Source organism: Callorhinchus milii, unplaced genomic scaffold (assembly GCF_018977255.1).
Source record: "Callorhinchus milii isolate IMCB2004 unplaced genomic scaffold, IMCB_Cmil_1.0 Scaffold13, whole genome shotgun sequence".
NCBI lineage: Eukaryota > Metazoa > Chordata > Chondrichthyes > Chimaeriformes > Callorhinchidae > Callorhinchus > Callorhinchus milii.
In genome coordinates this window covers 19,385,976-19,403,844 of record NW_024704754.1, presented here as the reverse complement: position 1 = coordinate 19,403,844, position 17,869 = coordinate 19,385,976, and the positions used below count along the sequence as shown (strand labels likewise).

At 52.5% G+C, this 17,869-nt stretch overlaps 1 protein-coding gene across 4 annotated transcripts; it reads right to left on the bottom strand.

Moving 5' to 3' along the window:
* Positions 1-6: 6 nt before the first annotated feature.
* On the bottom strand, positions 7-16,503 carry cyfip2 (cytoplasmic FMR1 interacting protein 2). 4 transcript variants are annotated; one of them, XM_042339865.1, is made up of 32 exons: positions 16,314-16,503; positions 12,936-13,093; positions 12,737-12,743; positions 12,390-12,479; positions 12,163-12,240; positions 11,806-11,907; positions 11,439-11,620; positions 10,981-11,077; positions 10,636-10,764; positions 10,023-10,127; positions 9,508-9,599; positions 8,904-9,021; positions 8,625-8,744; positions 8,214-8,339; positions 7,741-7,907; positions 6,951-7,098; positions 6,518-6,671; positions 6,056-6,212; positions 5,592-5,688; positions 5,430-5,506; positions 5,217-5,325; positions 4,920-5,039; positions 4,540-4,739; positions 4,318-4,405; positions 4,086-4,229; positions 3,732-3,822; positions 3,500-3,630; positions 3,145-3,217; positions 2,463-2,557; positions 2,046-2,284; positions 1,557-1,704; positions 7-1,105 (listed from the first exon to the last, which is right to left on the bottom strand). In XM_042339865.1, the coding sequence occupies exons 2-32, from the start codon at positions 13,043-13,045 to the stop codon at positions 938-940; spliced, it is 3,762 nt and encodes a 1,253-aa protein (XP_042195799.1). In that variant the 5' UTR covers positions 13,046-13,093; positions 16,314-16,503; the 3' UTR covers positions 7-937. The 4 variants fall into 4 exon arrangements, with proteins under 4 accessions (XP_042195799.1, XP_007906307.1, XP_007906308.1 ...); XM_007908116.2 differs by lacking the exon at positions 12,737-12,743 and having other exon boundaries at positions 12,929-13,093; XM_007908117.2 differs by lacking the exons at positions 12,737-12,743; positions 16,314-16,503 and adding an exon at positions 13,954-14,146 and having other exon boundaries at positions 12,929-13,093.
* Positions 16,504-17,869: the final 1,366 nt, after the last annotated feature.

Below are 17,869 nucleotides of genomic sequence, written 5' to 3'. Positions count from 1 at the left end.
CACAGCTCAAATAAAGAATAATTTATATTAAAAAGTTATAATTCACCACAACATTAAGAAACTAGTTCCACTAATAAACTTTCTCTTCAGCAAAGTAGCACACACAACGTCACAAGTAACACAACATTACACGTCTCAAACATTCTCACAGTGTAAATGGCAAAGTGCTGGGCAGAGAGAGAGAAAACAGAGAGAGAATGAGAAAGAACACTGAGAGAGGAACATAGAGTGAGAGAGAGTGAGAATAGAGAGAGAGGGACACAGGTCACTGGCCGGAGCCGAAGTTTACAAATATCTTTAATCAAACCGCAGACTGTCGGGCTGAGGAATCAGAACAACACAGGAATATGACCCTCTGGCTAGTCACAGAGTAAACAATAAATAAAACAGGAATTCCACAGCTTCTCTCTTGTTCACCTCAATCCATTGCCTCATCAAACAACTCTCCCATTCCCCAGTGAATCAGCCTCCAACCCCCTCCCCCCCACAGACAGGACTCCACAGTTAGACCTCTAGTGCAGGGCACCCAGCCCAGACCCCGGCTTGGACCCTCCCTCACTCCCCGATTGGCGGGGATGCCCGCTGCAGGTCAGAGTAAGATGGAGGCAGAGGGTGATCACCATCAATGGCCGCTGATGCAGAGGTCAGGTTTGAGCTCACTCATGTGATGGCAACAGAAATCAAACAGGAGCAGCCCGCCCATTGGAGATGGCGGAGGAGAATGTCTGGACCTATGGCCTACAGTGGTGGAACTTTCCAGAACTCTCCTCCTGAAGCCGATTGTGATGGGGGTCAGTTACACCATGACACACATAACCGACTGAAACCAAAGCCACGACTGGCCATCAAATGAGCTAAGCAGCAGCACTGGGCGGTCCACAGGGAATGTGAGAGACGCCGTTAGCCGCGGGTGAGGGGGCTGTTGGGTGGGGGAGGGCTAGCAGGTGGTGGCCAGCGACTGGTGGATGGGCGGCTGGAAGCAGCGCACATGCTCCACAGTGGAGCTGTCATTCTCCACGGATTTCAGGTACTTGTTCAGCATCGCGAAGATCTCATTGTTCAGGATCTGATACTTCCTGATCCTGTCCGCCATCTTCTTCAGGGGCTGTGGAAATAAAGAGCCATCAGATGTGGTCAATCAATCCACAACTGTTTGTGGGACGCTGCTGTGCGTAATTGGCTGCTGTGTTTCACCTACAAAATATACAGTCAATTAACAGTACAGTATATTCTGTGATGGGCTTTGAGGAATGTTGAACACCTAATAGGCGCTATATCAAATGCAACGATTATTATTATAACAGTATATTCTGTGAAGTGCTTTGTGATGTCTCGAAGACGTGATAAAACAACAACAACTTGCATTTATAGAGCGCCTCTCACGCAGGGTGGCGTCCCAGAGCGCTTGATAAGGCACTATACCAAATGCAAGGATTATTATTATTATCAAACAGGTGGTCACCATGTGGGTGACCCCAGGCTCTGGCTCCCCCGGTGGAGAGATGGGGAAGTGCACGCAAGCACACGCGCGCGCACACACACACACACACACATACCACGTTCTTTATGATCTCGTCCTTGCCATCCTGACGCTGCACCTTCAGCAGATGGTAACAGAAATCAAACAGGTCAAAGCGACGCTGCTGCCCGAGGAGCACGATGATGGAGCAGCCCGCCCAGCTCAGGCCGTCCCCGAAACACTGCCTGTCAAGAGAGAGAGAGTCAGAGACAGAGCAGAAAGAGAGAAAGAAAGACAGCAGTGAGAGAGATTTTTTTTTTGGTCAGCTGGGTGTGAGCGCTGGTATGTGGGTGTGATTCCGAAAGAGCCCCCGGGATTGCCAGGACTCCCTGTGGGCCAGGTCTGGGGCCTGGGGCTCGCCTGCCCATGTTCCCCACTCTGGGCTGAGATTGGTTCATGTAACCAACACAAGCCAATTACAACAGAAGATGGACGTTCCCAGCTTTGCTTTAGCTCAAGGAGGAACTGACATGAACAGACACGACACTAGACCCTAGCCAAAAGGCTGGGGGTGGGAGATACTCACTCTGCGGTGAACTCGTTGGTGCCCACGGGGATACAGTAGACGAACTGCATCGCGCTCCAGAGCCGGTGGAACTCCACACACTCGTCCACATGCATCACCCCGTTGCTGGCAGGCGGTCCCTTCCACACAGCGTCAGCAAGATAGTTCCGCACCCGCGTCAGAATCACCTCGAACATGGACAGCCCACAGCACAGTCGCTCCTTTGTCAGTAGGTCTCCTTCCCGGGCAATTGCGATTTGCTGTGGATGAGAACAGAGACCCCCCAACACAAGGGTAAGAACACGGAACTTCCCCTCAGTTTGTGTGACGCTGTCACTATCAGAGTGTGTGTCATTGGCACTATCAGGATGTGTGGCATTTACAGGGTGCCTGGCCAGGGACAAGGCTGGCACAGTGTAGGTTTGGTGCTGTTGTTACCTGTGCTGTTCCCAGCCTCTCGATGAGTGGCACCAGGTGGAGGGGAGCATACTTGGCTTCCAGTCTTTTCATCCTCACCTCCAGTCTCTCGCCCTCTGCATCAGCACACGGAGCACAACCGTTACCATCATACTGGTGTGTGGATGTGAGCGCTGGCCTGTGGGTGTGAGCGCTGGTGTGGATGTGAGCGATGGTGTATGTGTGTGGGTGCTGGTGTGCGCATGTGAGTGCTGGTTGGTGTTAGCGCTGGTGCGTGGGTGTGAGCGCTGGTTGGTGTGAGCGATGGTATGTGGGTGTGAGCGCCTGGTGTTTCTGAGTGTGATCACTGGTGTGTGTGTGAGCGCTGGTGAGTGGGTGCGAGTGCTGGTCAATGGCTGTGAGCACTGGTATGAGTGTGAGCCCTGGTGTGTGGGTGTGAGCACTGGTGAGTGGGTGTGAGCAGTGGTTGGTGTGTATGCTGGTGTGTGGGTGGGCGCTGGTGTGTGGGTGTGAGAGCTGGTGTGTGGGTGTGAACGCCGGTGTGTGGGTGTGAGCGCCGGTGTGTGGGTGTGAGCGCCGGTGTGTGGGTGTGAGCGCCGGTGTGTGGGTGTGAGCGCTGGTGTGTGGGTGTGAGAGCCGGTGTGTGGGTGTGAGAGCCGGTGTGTGGGTGTGAGCGCTGGGGTGTGGGTGTGAGCTCATTTACCTTTGATGAAGACACGCGGCAGAATGTTCTGGAATGGGGCCGCGTGCAGCAGGTCACACACCTCCTCCTGAGACTGTAACACAAAGGGCAACAGTGACGCCATCGGCCAATGCACAGCATGTGTAGGTGTGAGTGCCCGTGTTTGTGTGTGTAAGTGTGAGTGCCCCTGTTTGTGTGTGTAAGTGTGAGTGCCCGTGTTTGTGTGTGTAAGTGTGAGTGCCCGTGTTTGTCAGTGTGAGTGCCTGTGTTTGTCAGTGTGGGTGCCCGTGTTTGTTAGTGTGAGTGCCCGTGTTTGTTAGTGTGAGTGCCCGTGTTTGTGTGTAAGTGTGTGTATGAGGTGAGAGGTGGGGCTCACCAGTGCCTGTTCAATGAGCAGACAGAAGAGGATGGCGTTGCCCACCTCACGTAGACTCTGGAATACGTCCGTCTTCAGCTCTGCGTACTCAATGATGTCCTTCAGCTGGTGATGGAAGAATTCCAGGATCCCTGTAACACACGGCAATGAGGACCCGGGGGGCAGGGGGGGCACAGCGGGGGAACAGCACACACGCTGTGTGTCTCTCTCTCTGTCTCAGTTGGGGACTGACCTGGGGACCCGTATTCATGCCTCGGGAGGCGACAGATCTTGGGCATCACCTCGATCAGAGTCTTCACGTACTGCAGGATGGTTCCCTGTAGCTGGAGAGAAAACAGGAGACATCAGCTCAGGCCTCAGGGCCCAGCCCTCAGCCCCCAGTGCCCAGCCCCCGCCTCGCCCCCCACCTCCAGCCCCAGCCTCCATCCCCCACCCAAGCCCCCGCCTCGCCCCCCACCTCCAGCCCCAGCCTCCATCCCCCACCCAAGCCCCCGCCTCGCCCCCCACCTCCAGCCCCCAGCCCCCAACCCCCAGCCCAGTGTGTAACCACCCAATAACTCAATCACTCCCCCCCCACCCTCGTTACCAGGCTTTTGACGATCTTGAGCAGCTCCTCCATCACCACTGCGATGCCCTGGTAGCCAAGCAGTCGGCACACAGTTTTGAAGTGGGGGGGCCCCACAAAGTTACGGTAAACACTGTAGATGTGGGTGAAGGCAATGTTCAGCGGCTGTAAGACAGGCGGAGGTCACAGATCAGAGGATACGGGAGGTTAGTGACCGGGGCTGTGACTAACACTGACACCGGCACATACTGACCTTGGAGCCGTACAGGTAATATGGCTGCACGTTGGCCGGCTTGTCTCTCTGTGGCTCCTGCGTGAAGGGAATAGCCGTGCGCACAAACCTGCAGCGAGACACAAACCGCTTGTTTATGGTGAACACAACCCTCCTGTTACACACTGCGGCCAAACAATCAAAGCAGCACCAAGCCCCCAACCGCCCCCTCCCTCTCCTCTGGCCAACCCCGCCCGCGCACACCTGTTGGTGGAGCCGTTGTAGCAGTAGTTGGGCAGGAAATCGAAGTTGAGCTCCCAGAAGACGTGCAGCGTGATCCGGCCATAGGGGGCAGACACGTTGTGGTTCGCCTCGCGGAACATGGCATCAAAGCTGTCCAGTGTCATGTGTTTGAACAGCAGCCGGTGGGTCAGGCGGTTCACATCCAGCAGCCACTCCAGCTCCTGTACAGCAAAGGGGGGGGGGAAGAGAGAGGCTGGGGACTCACAGCTCCGTCACCATCCCCCCCGCTCCACCCCCATCTCCTCGCACACAGGCCCCTCTCTCCCCCCCCCACCCCACCCTCTCCCCCGGGGCGTAGTGGCTGTCAGTTTTTTGGTTAGTTGGCAAGCTAGTCTGCTTACCACGACAGAGGTGAGGTCCTCGCTCTCAAACCTGCTGATGGCCTGATCCAGTGACTTGTACATGGCCGCGGAGATACGCTGTGTGATCAGGCGGTTCAGGTCAATCGATCTCCCCAACAGCTGGAAACAACAACAACAACAAAATTACATTTCTAAAGTGCCTTTCACATCAGGAGGACATCCACACGTCAAACAACAAGCATAAAGAGCAAAGCCAGGCACCAGGAGTGTCACTAACACAGCCAGGCACCAGGAGTGTCACTGACATAGGGAGGGAGAGGGGGCCAGAAGTATTACCTGCACGTGTCTCTGTTTCAGTAATGTCTCATATCTGTTAGATGGTGGGTACGGAATGATCACTCCATAGTTCTTACACTCTGCTCGGAAACGTTTGTCCAGTAAAACACTTCAAAGAAAATCACAAGAATTAATGCTGGTGTCCCCCAGCCACCTCCGCCCTCTGCCCCACCCCACCCTCTGCCCCCACCCTCTGCCCCCGCCCCATCTTACCTGCCGGCCATAGCCTTGTAATAAGCAAAAATCTGATCGGCCAATTTATAGACAAACTGATCAAAGCAGAGATTGACCTGCGGAGAAACAGGAGGTCAGACAAAAGAGCTGCCCCACAGCCCCCCAGGGTAGACCCCCTCCCCCCATTGGGTCCCCACGTACCTCAGCCTCAATCTCGTCGTACAGGAATTGTTTCTTGAACTTTGTCAGAGCGTAGTACGCACTGTCGTTGTACAGGTCCAGGGGATACAGCACGTACCTGCACACGGGGAATCACAGTGTTGGTGTGTTAGCGAGCAAATGAGAGAGCCCCATGTCTGCCTTGCACAAACACAGCTAATAACCCCCACCTCATTAACTCAGCGTTAACACATCCTCAGCCAGGGTGCACCAGCCCATCACAGTCACACCCAGTCTAAGCCCATCACCGTTTGCCTTAAAGTTTAGATGGTGCAGAATTATGGAAGATTGCTAAATTGTCTTTATTTGGCATTTAGACAGAGCGAAGTCGGGGGAGCGGCAGCGAGTAGGAGGGTGGGGGGTGAAGGGGCAACAGAGGGGAGGGGCTGCATCAGCATGAGGGGCATTGGGAGGAGGGGCCAACGCCAGGAGAGGAGGTTAATTACTCCATCATGGATGGTTCCTTGGTCTCCAGGATGTGGTCAGTGAGGATCCATGGCATCGACATCTCGATGGGGAACTGGATCCTGCGGCCCATCGTCAGCTCCAGGAAAAACTCACGGAACCACAACTGTGAGAGATCACAGCAATGCTGGAGGGATTCTGTAACACAACAAGCCAGGGTCAGCCAGTGACACACACGGCCACTGCCAGCCAGTGACATACACGGCCACTGCCAGCCAGTGACACACAGCCAGCGCCAGCCAGTGACGCACAGCCAGCGCCAGCCAGTGACGCACAGCCAGCGCCAGCCAGTGAGAGGCCACAGCAATGCTGAAGGGACTCTAACACAACAAGCCAGGGCCAGCCAAGATCCCACACCTCTCCCCAGGCTGGTGTGTGCTGCCCAGCTGTAGATACTGAGGGAGGGGAGGCTGGCTAGGGGCTCGAGCGATCTGCTCACTCACCGCTCACATTGAGGAGGTGAGTGTAGAAGAAGGATTGCTTGTGGAAGTCCTCAATGGCAGTGACGATGGGACCATCCAGGCTGCTGCGGAGGGTTTTCTTGGAGCCACTTTTATCAGCAATGAGCGACTCCAGCATTGTGCGCACCATGTAGAGCTGCGGAGAGGAGCAGCTTTACACACACACCCACAACAAACACACACACAACAAGCACACACACCCTACAACACGCATACACCACACACACACAGCAATGGGCATCGCTGCCACAATCCCATCATCACCCAATATCCAGCAAGAGCCTGAGCTGTGGGCGGGAGCTCTTCCCCCATCGGGCACTGAGGCTCAAGCTGAGGGGTGAGGCATGGAGGCTGGGAGGAGACTAGGCATATGTCTCCCAGTAAGACATGAACACAGAGAACAATTGATTCAAACCTGAGTGCTGGACGGTCCAACCGCACGACGGGGCACCTTAATGTCGAAGCCACCTTTGGGGTCTTTCTCTCCCCTCAGACAGGGGTCATTTGGTGGCTCGCGGGCGCTCTCCCAGTCACAGATAGTCTTCCTGATGGCCTGCAACACACTGAGGAGACACAACAACACATTGGCTGGTTACCAAACCTCATCACAATTCTGATGTTGAGGCCAATGGTATAATTCAGAAAGGAAATTGAAAAGGAACTGAGCAGTAAAACATTATCAACTACAAAACACACTCACGCACTTTACAGTAAATCCTGTGAAGCACTTTGACACATCTACCTGATGGGAAAAGTGTTAAATCAGATTTAAAGATTGTTTTTGACTATCATGTGAGAAAGAGCTGGAAAGTGGATTATTTGAAATTCAAATAAATGAGAGGAATGATCTACTTTTGTGCTAAAAATTTCTCTGGGGTAAATTTGATGGTTTTCCTGAAAACTATGCTCATACTGAACGTGTAATACACTGACTGGCCACCAGGCGGCAGGTTCCCATTACACCTACTGTAATGCACTGACTGGCCACCAGGCGGCAGGTTCCCATTACACCTACTGTAATACACTGACTGGCCACCAGGCCCTCAGAAGGAGCAATAAACATGACTATTTTCTGGGCCGAGTCTGCAGTTGAATGTCAGTGGGGACACCTAGTGGCCAGTCAGTGTATGACAGCAGCTTCAGTGTCAAGTTGGGACAGACTTGAAGCCCAGAGACTGACCATCAGAGCAGCAGCTCCTCAGTACCTGATCAGCACGTTTTTCTTTTTGCGAGTTGCTTGGCGCAGGGGCTCCCGCAGTGTGACCTGAGCAAAGTCCTGCAGAGCCGCGTAGATAGTGTTGCGAATCGCTTGGTTAAAGACACTCTCCATCCGCCCCATCAGCACCTGCAGCCCCTTAATCATCGCAATCACCTGCAGGGAGAGGCCACGGGTCACAGACACATCATCAGCTGCATTCGCATATTGCTGCATAATTGCATTACTGCTCTCACTCCCCTCCTGAGCTGCTGCATTACTGTTTCATATCCTCGCTGTGTTTCACTCTTTGGTAATAGTAAATTGGTCACATTCCTGCACCAGCCGTGTTCCCAGCCCGCTGTGTTTCTATAATCACGGCATTACTGGCATTATCACATGATAATCAGTGACAGAGATTCAGCAAGTGTGAGCGCTGGTCTCTCTCCGTGGCTCCATGTGTTGAAGGTCCATCTCACTCACCTCCACCAGAGCAAACTTCTCCTCACTCGTGTAGTTGTAGCGAGTGGCTCGTTCATACTCCTCTGCCGTGCCTGGGCATTCCTTGTTACAGAACTTGTCTGTCGGATGAACCAGCTTCCAGGAGTACTGAGGACACAGACCCACACACACACTGAGACACAGACCCCTACATACACTGAGACAGAGACCCCCCCCCCCCCATACACACTGACACAGAGACCCACACATACTGAGGACACAGACCACCCCCCCCCCCACACACACTGACACAGAGACCCACACACACGGAGGACACAGACCCCACTCACAGCTCAGCCCACACATACACACTGACACAGAGACCCACAAACACACAAATACCCACACACAGAGTGTAATGACCAATATGAGGGACGGACGCTCTGTTCTCACCACTTCCATCACATGTGTGCTCCACTTTGACAGCAGCTGCAGCCCTCGTAACGCCAGGTCAAACAGCTCCCGGTATTCCTCATCCGACTTCTGGCTGTCCAGCCCTGAGCCCGTCACAACCTGCACACAACAGCCAGTGTCAGCCTGACACACAACAGCCAGTGTCAGCCTGACACACAACAGCCAGTGTCAGCCTGACACACAACAGCCAGTGTCAGCCTGACACACAACAGCCAGTGTCAGCCTGGCAGCTCACCTCACTGTTCCTGTAACCCTCACCTCGCTGTTACTGTAACGAGCCAGCTCTGAGATGAAGCGAATGTGATCGTCCCGGATCTGGACCATCTGCTCACAGATGTTGTACTGGGGGCTGACACTGGTCTGTGTGCATGTCCACCTGCCACACAGAGAGACTGTCAGCTCACTCACACTCACACTTACAAACACCCGCTCACACTTACAAACACTGCTCACACACACGCTCACACACAACCACTCACACACACATACTCATACTTACACACATACTCATACTTACACACACCCGCTCACACTTAAAGACACCCACTCACACACAACCAGGACGCACCCGCTCATACTCACAGTCACATTCAGTCACACTTGGAGTTGAGTTGCCTGTAGATGAGGGAGGAGGAGCTTCCCCCGAGAGCAGAACTGAGGATCTGATTGTTCAGCGCCCCCTGACCACTCCCCAGCCCCCCGCCACCTCCCCCACCCCTCCCTTACCAAGGACCCTCCCACTCCCTACCCCAACCCCTCAACCCACCCCCAACCTCGCTTTCCATGCTCCTGCCGCTGCAGCCCCCCACCCCCCACCCTCTCCTGTCCCAGCCACATTTCCAGTATCTATTTCCATACTCACTTAGACTTGTTCTCCTCATAGTGAGCGCTGGTCTCAATGTATCTGGCCAACTCAATCTGCATGTCTCCAAACAGTGGCACCACCTGCAGCTGCTGTGATCACACAGAGAGACAGTGTGAGTGAGGGAGTGTGAGAGAGTGTGAGAGTGAGAACATGACACAGAGAGAGTCAGGGAGACAGTGTGACCAACACATACACAGTGACACAGAGAGAGACAGTGTGAGTGAGTGAAAGAGAGAGAGACGACAACCAGACAGAGAGAAATGCTGACCATGACTTCTTACAACAAGAACTTTCACTTATACAGTGCACTCCACGCAGGGTAGCATTTCAGAGCAGTTAATAGTGGCGGAGCATGACTTCCAACGGTGGGGCGGAGGGTGCGAGGGACAAGCAGGAGCCGGTGCCAGTTGAGTGGAGGGGCCAGGAGGTAGATTGGGGAGTGATGAGGTCGGAGAGATAGGGAGGTGCCAGGAGGGATTTGTACGCAAGTGTGAGGATCTTGAAGTTCTTACCCGGAAGAACTTGTCGATCTTGCTCAGGTTAATCCTCCTCTTGGCGTCCAGCTTGTATATGTTACTGACGTTCCCGTCCATCAGGTACAGGCCAAAGCCCATCACCTGGCAACACAGACACACAGCTATAGCGACATACACACTGCTATAGGCAGCATAGACACATAGCTGCAGACAACATAGACACACAGCTACAGGCAGCACAGTGTGTGTGTATATACAGTGTGTGTATTTGTAGTGTGTGTATATACAGCGTGTGTCTATATGGTGTGTGTGTATATGAATATGGTGTATGTGTATATGTATGTGTGTGTGTATTTATATGGTGCGTGTGTAAGTATATGGTGCGTGTATGTGTATGGAGTGTGCATGTGTATGTATATATGGTGTATGTATGTATATGGTGTGTAAATATATGGTGCGTGTCTGTATGGTGTGTGTGTGTGTGTATATGGTGTATGTATGTATGTGTGTGTATATGGTGTGTATGTGTATATGGTGCGTGCGTGTATTGTGTGTGTGTATGTATATGGTGTGTGTGTATATGGTGTGTGTGTATATGGTGTGTGTGTATCTGTGTTTGGTGTATATATGGGGTGTGTACACCACTGACCTTTAATAGCATGTGCTTCTCGCTGGGCGTCAGGTACATTTTGTTCTCGTAATAATCCACACAGATATTTACAATGTCAGCCAGCAGCTCCTCATAGCCTGGGATCACCTCCAACTGCTGGTGTAGACACTGCGACACGGCAATCACAGTGTCACCTCAACACAGTAACCCCAACACACACACACACACACACAGCATCACAAACACACACACACACACAGCATCACAAACACACACAGCATCACCAACACACACTCAAACTATCATACGAACACACACATGTCATTATTCCACATTTCCCATAACCCACATGGTAAAGTCTGGGAATGGTGTTGCGGAGGTTACCTGAGTGATGCGGTTGTGATTTGCCAGGAACATGGAGAGGTTCTGTGATTCCTGAATGGATTGGGGATCCGCCATTTTCCTTAAGAACTGGGCAGCTCTGTGAACAGAGTGTCTGTCACTACCTGTCCATCACTGCCTGTCCCACCAATGCCTGTCCCACCAATGCCTGTCCCACCACTGCCTGTCCCACCACTGCCTGTCCCACCACTGCCTGTCCGTCACTGCCTGTCCGCCACTGCCTGTCACCCAGATACCAGTAGCTCCACACGTCCACACTCACACTTGGTGTTCATCCTGTTAGTAAGCAGCAACTGTCACTGACCATTTGGCCTGCTCAGGCCTAGGGTCAGGGGTCATTCAGGTTGGGCATCAGGGGTCACTTAGGCCTGGGATCAGGGGTCGCTCAGGCCTGGGGTCAGGGTGCTGTTGCTCAGGCCTGGAGTCAGACTCTTGCTCACCTCTTGTATGCAGAGTGATCATTCTTGACACTGCATTTCATGTTCTTCAGCTCGTCCAGGACAGCGAACATGTTGATGAACTTGCCGAGCGTCAGCAGATATGCCTCCGACACAAAGTCCTTACGCCGTTCAGCATGACACAGCCGCTTCACCTCACCACAGAACCGCTCAATGGCCTTCCGCTGCGGCGGGATACAAAGGGTTAACACAACAACACAATCTTACACCAACTATCTGAGGTGTTACATCAGGGAATGGGTTAGAATAGAGAGCTCCAGTGGGGAACGAGCCCCAGCACAGACACGATGGGGGGAGAGAGCAGGGAATGGGGTTGGAGTAGAGAGCTCCAGTGGGGATTGAGTCTCACCTGGAAATACATGAACTTCATCAGTTTATTGACCTCGGGCTCCAGCACCTCCACTGTCTTCTCGTAAATTTCCACCCTGTTCGGCTGTTCATTGCACTTTACCTGCGGAGTGAGGACAGGATTGTGTGTGAGGTGGGGAGCAGAGGCAGCTCCCTCTTACCCAGTGACACTGCCCTCATCACACTCACCTCAACCCACTCGGCACTGGTGTGTGAGAGAGACAGAGAGAAAGAGACAGAGAGAGAGACACACACAAAGAGAGAGAGACAGAGAGAGACAGAGAGAAAGAGACAGAGACACAGACACACACACATAGAGAGACACAGAGAGACAAACAGAGAGCTGGGAACATGTTACCTGTGGGATGGCTCGAGAGCAGCTCCTCCAGGTGTAGAGCATGACTGCGTACTCATGTCCTTCCTCCAGCATCTCGTTCTGTGACACACACACACACACATGGTGACCGGGGCCCCTGACCCCCCCACCGCACCAGGCCCCCCCAGCCGTGCAACCCCCCCGTGCTGTCGTCCCCCAGTGCACCCCCCTCCCGTGTCCCCCCATCCACCCCCGCCCCCCTGGCTTACCATGCTGGAGTGCACTGTTGCCTGCTCGATATACCTTGCGATCCCAGTGACAAACGCGTTGCGATCCTCAAAGTTAGTGTCAAAGTTGGCCTGTGGGAGAGGGGAGAGGGGACAGGGTCAGGGGGGAGAAAAACCCAAATGGTTCCATCCCCCAAGTCTCTCCCTGTGGTGAGCGGTGAGACCAGGAAACATCATCAATAAACACCCGCCTCCTCCCCACCAGGTACAGTCTGACTGACAGCGTCCGCGTTCTCACTGCGGAGCCACAACGGTGGTTCAGGTACCGGGTACATGATGGAGAGCGTAGGCGGAGCGGGGGGGGGGGGGAGGCTGGGGATGGGCAGTACCTGGTACATGATGGAGGAGGGTGGGCGGAGCGGGGGGAGAGGCTGGGGATGGGCAGTACCTGGTACATGATGGAGGAGGGTGGGCGGAGCGGGAGGCTGGGGATGGGCAGTACCTGGTACATGATGGAGGAGGGTGGGCAGAGCAGGGGTAGAGGCTGGGGAGAAGTGGGTGGGGCTGGGGATGGGCAGTACCTGGTACATGATGGAGGAGGGTGGGGGCTCGATACATGGCTGCTGGTCGGGCAGCGGCAGCTCCTCCAGAAGGTCCACGTTGGACAGAGCGTCCTCCAGCGTCACATGCGTCGTCATCTTCCCGTCAACAGCAACAGCATTAACAGCGGCAGCGCTCACAGGTACCTGTAACACAGCCAGACCATGAGGGCGGGGGTGGGGGGGCACCACGAGGGGTGGGACACCCCAAGGGAGGGGCACAGAGAGGGGCAGTGCTGTAGCCATTGTCTGTGTGGAGTCTGTCACCCTCTCCCTCTCTGTCTATCTGTACAGAGGCAATTAGGCAACACTGACAGTTGCGTCACATCTGTCCAGCAGCTGCTCGCTCACAGCTACATTCTTTGAAGAAAACCACAGTTTAAACCTTTCCTCACACGGACTGTCCACAAACATTGTATGGTAATGTCTGGTGAGCGTAGCCAACGGTCTTTATAGGCAAACGTGGCACAGCCCTAAACAGGACCTTCCAGTGACTGACCGATTGTGTTTGGGGGATTGTCGGCCAGGACACCAAGAGAGAGAGAAACTCCCTTCTCTTTTCCAATAGTGCTGCGGGATTTACTGTCTATTTGAACAAGCACAAGGCAGGAGCTTGGTTTAACATCTCTTCTCAAAGCAAACCTTTATCTGCACCTGCTCCCTAGCCACAGGCTGGAGAGTCACTCTGGCTTGTCAGCTCCTGATGTGGAGCAAGAACCCAGATCAGAAATGTTCCTGACTGAGCCAGACTCCTTGTGCTTACCAGTTCCGCTCAGTGACAATCTAATCCATCTCTCGTGCAGCTGTAGCGAGTGGAAACGGTGGCACTGCCCAGCGGGAGGCGTGGGAGGGGAGCCATGCCCGGGTGATCCCTAATTGGGGGGAGGTGTGGGGCACCCTCCCCAGGCCTCAATGACACCGTGTGTGCTCCAGGGGCCTGCGCTGAGGACAAGCAGCACACAGCACCGCAATGGGAAGTTACCTGAAAATAGTTCTTAATAAAGTACCTCTGATGACTATCTGCTGAGTATGTCACAACAGGCGTTGCTCAGACACCAAACGGCAGCCAAGCCAGTGAGAATGAGCCCAATCTCCACACGCAGGAACAGTGAGGATGGTGCTTACAGACAGGGTCACAGCTCCTCTGTCTCTGCTCCCCCCTCTCTCCCCCAAGGTTAGGGCGATGGCTGAACCACACTTACACTCAGATGCAGTGAGCAGTTCTCATGCTGCAGACAGGAAGCCCGCTTCCGCTGGTGCTGAGCAACTGTGTGAAGAGGCGTGTGCTGAGCATGATTGGGACACTCACACACACACGTGTTAGCACCATTACAACAGGCAACACAGACCTTGGTACAAAAATACTTTGGTGGAGGAGGGGGAGCAGGAAAGGGAGCGGTAGAGGGAGGGGGAAAGGTGGGTAAAGAGGCAGTGATCAGAGAGGGACCTTGGCTGACTTTCCCCCTGACTAACCCCGGGGTTACAGTGTCTGGCCTGGCTAAGTGATTGGGCAATGTCCAGGGTTTGACCTGCTGTGTGCAGTGAGATCACTGAGGGACACAGTGTGGCCAAGACCACAAACATGGCTGAGACACAATTATAGCATTGGATTGTCATGATGATTATTAATGTTATTATTCACTTTTTATTTCAGACGAAGAAAAACACCAAAATAGCCGCACTGGTTATCTCAGTCAAACACAATAAGCTGTTCCCCTTTCACTTCAGCTTTCTGCCACCACCTGAGCCTCGATGCAGCTCTCACTCTCACCTCCAGGGTAACCTAGGGGTTCAAACCCCAGAGAAACACCTAGAACAGCAGGAGGTCATCAGCCCAATGGTTGAGTCTCTGTGTCTGTTCAGGTACTGAAATCCTCTTATGTCAGATCCAGTCCAGAATGTAACCACAGAGCCAGCAGGCTGTCCACATGGCTGTGGTTTGCAGATCCTAACCCAAGCCCTAATCAGTCTCCACCAATCAGTGTCCCAGGGCAGGTGTAGGACAGATGGCAGGAAACCTTTCTTTGCTCTGAGTATAATAAGCAGCTGGATGCTGGCCTCATTCACCCACAATCACACAGTCACTACACTTTACAGTGAATCCTGTGAAGCGCTTTGATGTGTTCTCCCAGTAATGGTTCCTGACTCTGCTCAGAAAATCCAGAGGAGAAACAGCCTCTGCTCCCATGCATTTACTTTTTCCCTGAAACCATTAATTGTAACATGGAACACACACACATGCATGCACGCACACACACATACACACATGCACGCACATATGCACATACGTCTGCAGTGTCCCAGAGCAAAGCAGCAAACAAACCCTGAGCAATGTAACTAACAGTGAGTACTACAGCCCTGAAATTTAACCTAAATCTAACTGAATAAGCGCCTGCTAAACAATTATAAATGAGGTTTGTGATAGACTGCAGTCACCCACAGCCTGAACTGCAGTTTATCACCAGCCAATGTAATGTACTGTAGCAGAGTACTGTCAGCAAGGGAGGGGAAAGGGCAATACAACAACAACAACTACTGCAAATGACATTTACACAGAGCCTTTCACACCGGGAGGAAGTCCCAAGGCGCTGGAGTTAGGGATTTGCACCTGAGCTGGGGGTTGGGATCAGGAGGGGTGCAGGGCGGGGAGGGTTGCCCTCTGGGGAGGAGGGGTGGCTGTCAGACTCAGCACCAATTGAACAGGAATGGAATTAATGATAAAACTACAACACCGACACACAACACCCAGCAAAGCCTGGCACTAACCAGAAACGAGGGCATGTTGCACCTAATATGCGCCCCCAAATACACACACGACACATTTACAGGAAGAAACGAGGCTGAGAATGGGAGATACTGAAATGCATCTACGCGCTTTGTGCTGGTCTGTAAGGGAGGCAGTCAGTGTGACAGCCAGCTGTCCCCCCCCACACACACACACCACCTGCAGACATCCATTGAAAATAAGAAAACACTCGTGCTGATGATCAGGGAAGAAACAAAGAGCCCCCTCACCGCCCATATACCCACACCCTCCCCCCGACCCCCTGGATGTGTTTTTTTAAAGAGAGAATAACAGACACGTGAAATTGCTGAATAAACTGCGGGAAATGAGAACGGCTTCTCAAACATTGCACTAATTACAGGAAATACATGTAAAGGTTCGGCTATAACGAGCGATGCTTCTCCTTTTATCTGGTGTTTTATTTTAATTAATAAAGCGGGTTTGTTGTCGGCATAACGCTTCCTGCTCAGACAGCCAGGCAGGGCTCACTTGGTGCAATTCACACTGTAAACGTCTCTCTGTCGCTCTATATACACACACTCACACACAGATAGATATATATATGTATATGTACACACTCACTTGTGTCCAGGTTCGCAGCAGATGCAGTGTACGCTGGGTTGCCTTTCTGAGCACAGGGCTGGGCTAACGCTGCAGTGCTGTGGTGCAGCTGCAGGTCTCTGGGTTGAGAGATGCTGTGGTCCCTCAGTCACTGTCTGCCTCTCCCACTAACACAGAAAATGGCTGCAGTGTATTTCCTTAAAGCCACAGCTAAGCTCTGCGCAACCTGAGCTACTGTCAGTAACCCGCAAACCTTCCAGTGTACATCTCAGCATCTCACACAAACACATCCAATCTTACACCAATTTATATATACCCCAATAATCAAAGCTAAACTGGGTTATTGCTCTGCAAATTGGAATCAATATGTCTGATGGCGCAAAATATTTGCATTCAGATTGGTAGCAAATTATGATAATAATTCTTGCACTTGATATCACACCATGTCATGTCATCAAAGCACTTCACAGGATTTTTATTGTAGTGTTGTGATTGTGGCAGCCAGGAAATGAGTGATTAATTTTATCTGGGCATTGTCAGCCATGTCACTGGGAGAGAGACTTCATTTTCTTTTTCACTAGCGCAGCGGGATCTTTACCGGCCATATGAACAGGCACAGATGGACCTCGGTTTAACGTCTCATCTGAAGAACGATGTCTCTGCCAGTACGGAGCTCTCCCAGCACTTTATTGGAGCATTAGCCTAGACTCCGAGCTTCAAGTTCCATCATGGGACTCAAACCGACAACAACAACTTGCATTTATATAGTACTCCCCACGCAGGGTAGTGACCCAGACCACTCCTCGTAATTTCTTGATCCCGCACCACAAAATGATCATTGACATTTATACCCCAATAGCTTCTCTTCTAACGTAGTGAGCGTGCTTTCACATGGGCAAGGCTGATACCTACATCATACAGAGATATATTATTGTATTATATTAACAGACAATCTTCAGTCACCACACAGTGTGGCTTGCGTTCTGCGGGTACAGCGACTCTAGTACAAAGCTGATACCTGTGCCGGGATAGTAACTGTGAAAGCCAAGGATTCTCACGGTGGCTGAGAGATGTCGGGATCTTGGAATGAATAACGTTTCTGGAGCAAACTCTTAGCTGACCCTGTGTGTCCTCACTGCCAGCCTCTCTGAAACTGTGTGTCCTCACTACCACCCTCTCTGACCTTGTGCGTCCTCACTGCCAGCCTCTCTCCCCAATGAGAGCTCTGGGAGCTGATGTGCCCAGTACTGTGCAGTGTTACTGGGCAGTCAATGTGCTGATCGCTGGGACACAGACTGCAATTAGTGACACAATCTTAGTGGTTTATTCTCTTATGTATATTACAATAACACCAATATACAAGACAATGCAAAAACACTGATCTGATCTCCCACATGTGAAGGCTGAGCTTTCATCAGGTTTAACTCACACACAGAGTGGGCACAGAATGTATTAAAGATCAATAAAAACACTGTATTGTGAAATGGGTTTGAGTAAGGCCTGACTGACATCTCACCCAGTCAGTCAGACATTCCGTTTGGTATCTCAAAATCTAGTGTTCCATATAAATGTAATAC

Excerpts from the sequence above, each read along its gene's own strand:
- cyfip2 (XM_007908116.2), bottom strand. The coding sequence starts at position 13,045 with ATGACGACGCATGTGACGCTGGAGGACGCTCTGTCCAACGTGGACCTT. Across the intron at positions 3,823-4,085 it reads TCAAGATCGTCAAAAGCCTG|CTACAGGGAACCATCCTGCA; the intron begins GTAACGAGGGTG and ends TTTTCTCTCCAG. Across the intron at positions 1,106-1,556 it reads ACGAGATCATAAAGAACGTG|CCCCTGAAGAAGATGGCGGA; the intron begins GTATGTGTGTGT and ends TTATTTCCACAG.